Below are 2110 nucleotides of genomic sequence, written 5' to 3' on the forward strand. Positions count from 1 at the left end.
ACTGTGTGAGGGGGTCTCAGTGGTCGTGATTGGAGAAGTGAAGCTGGGAGTACTGTGTGAGGCGGTCTCAGTGGGTGTGATTGAAGAAGTGAAGCTAGGAGTACTGTGTGAGGTGGTCTTGGTGTTCATGGTTACCAAGTTTGTTGTAGGAACTGTGGCTGTTACTGTGGTTGGAAGAGACAAAGAGGTGGGTCGGAGAGAGGTCACAGTGGACAATGTACCGGTCATCCTGGTGGAATAGGTGGTTCTGCTCGTGGAATCTGTGAGAGCACTAGTAAGAGAAGTAGGGTAGGTGGTCTCAGATGCAGGTGTAGAACTGGTGTCATAATTGGATAATGTGGTCACCAAGGAAGACAGAGGGGTGGTATTTGTGGTACCAGTGGTGATCGCTTCTGTACTTGGGACAGGCATAGAAGATGAAACGCTCCTGGTGAATGATGGTAACGTACTGGTGGCTGTGGGCAGAGGGTTGGCAGTTGTCATAGATGTCACTGTGTATGTGGAGGTGATTGAAGAAGTGATGGGGGGAGTAGAACTCACTGCTGTTTTGAAAGATCCTGTGGAAATGTCAAGGGTAGGAGTCAGTGTGGTGGTCTCAGGGGATGTGACTGATGAACTGGTGAATGTAGACTGACCTGTGCGTGTAGTTGCTACAGTGGATGAAGGTGTTTCCATTGTTGTAAATGTTGTGAATGAGGTGTTGGTTGTGGGTAATGGGGTGGATCCAGCTGTTGTGTGGTGTGTACTGGTGATGGATGGAGGTGAGGAGATACTCTCGGTGTGAGTGGTCCCTGCACTGCTGGCAGACATGGTAGAGGCAAATGAATATGTTGCTGGGAAGCTCATCAGGAGGGAAGTTGTCTGAGTGCCCTCAGTACTTGTGAGAGTTGGTCTCTCGCTGGGAGTGGTGGCAGAGGTCATGCTGACAAGGGATGAGGTTTCTGTATTCTGGATGTTGGGGGAAGATGGGATGTCACTTGTGGACACCGCTGAGGTACTGGAAACAGCAAATGTTGAGGAGAGGACTGTTGTTGTAGTCGAGGATTCAGTAGAGCTCACAGAAGAGTGGGTGATAGTTGTGGGTATTGTCGATGGGATGTCTGTACTCAGAGAAGATGGGGTCATGGTAGTGGAAGTCACCATGGTACCTGAGGTAGGTGAAGCTGAGGAGATGGCAGTTGTGGTTGTACTGCTTGTGGAGTAGATGGCTGAAGAACTGAAGCTGGGGAAACTGTGGGAGGTGGTCTCAGGGGTGGTGGTTACCAAGGTTGTGGTAGGAGTCGTGGCAGTTTCTACGGTTAGGAGAGAGGAAGAGGTGGGTAGGAGAGAAGTCTCAGGGAACAATGTACCTGTCATACTTGTGGGGTAGCTGATGTCGGTCGTGGAATCTGTGGCTGTGCTAGTGGGAGAAGTAGCGTAGATGGTCTCAGATGTAGGTCTAGACCTGGTGATGGGAGTGGGAAGTGTGGTCACCAAGGTGGATAGAGGGGTGGTGTTAATGTTATGACTGGTGATTGCTTCTGTGTGGAGGACAGTTGTAGAATATAAAATGCTACTGGTGAGTGATGATAATACATTACCGGCTGTGGGCCAGGAAGTCGTTATTGTCATAGAAGTCACTGTATTGGTGGGAGTAACTGAAGAAGTGATGGGAGGAGTAGAAGTCACGGCTGTTGTGACAGATTCTGTGGACATGTCAATTGTAGGAGTCAGTGTGGTGGTGTCAAGGAATGTGGCTGTAGAGCTGGGGAAGGTGGTCTGGCCTGTACCTGTAGTTGCTACAGTGGTTGAAGGTGGTTCCATCGTTGTGAAGGTGGTGAATGAGGTGGTGGCAGTGGGTGACAGGGTGGATTCACCTGTTGTGTGGAGTGTACTGGTGATGGATGGAGGTGAGGAAATAGTCTCTGTGTGAGTGGTCCCGGTACTGCTGGCAGACATGGAAGAGGAAAATGAATATGTACTTGGGAAGGTCGTCAGGAGGGAACTTGTCGCAGTGCTGTCAGTACTTGTGAGAGTTGGTCTCTCGCTAGGAGTGGTGACAGAGGTCATGCTGACAAGGGAGAAGGTTTCTGTATTCTGGATGCTGGGGGAAGATGGAATGACACTTGTG

General features: G+C 50.1%; 1 protein-coding gene across 1 annotated transcript; it reads right to left on the minus strand.

Moving 5' to 3' along the window:
- Positions 1 to 6: 6 nt before the first annotated feature.
- LOC111533434 (mucin-3A-like) lies at positions 7 to 2106 on the minus strand (the record flags this gene model as incomplete). Its single annotated transcript, XM_026452817.1, has 1 exon — positions 7 to 2106. A coding segment is annotated over one exon (2100 nt), but the record flags the coding sequence as incomplete, so codon positions are not given.
- Between the last annotated feature and the right edge of the window lie 4 nt (positions 2107 to 2110).

This window comes from Piliocolobus tephrosceles, unplaced genomic scaffold (genome assembly GCF_002776525.5).
Source record: "Piliocolobus tephrosceles isolate RC106 unplaced genomic scaffold, ASM277652v3 unscaffolded_41052, whole genome shotgun sequence".
Classification (NCBI taxonomy): domain Eukaryota; kingdom Metazoa; phylum Chordata; class Mammalia; order Primates; family Cercopithecidae; genus Piliocolobus; species Piliocolobus tephrosceles.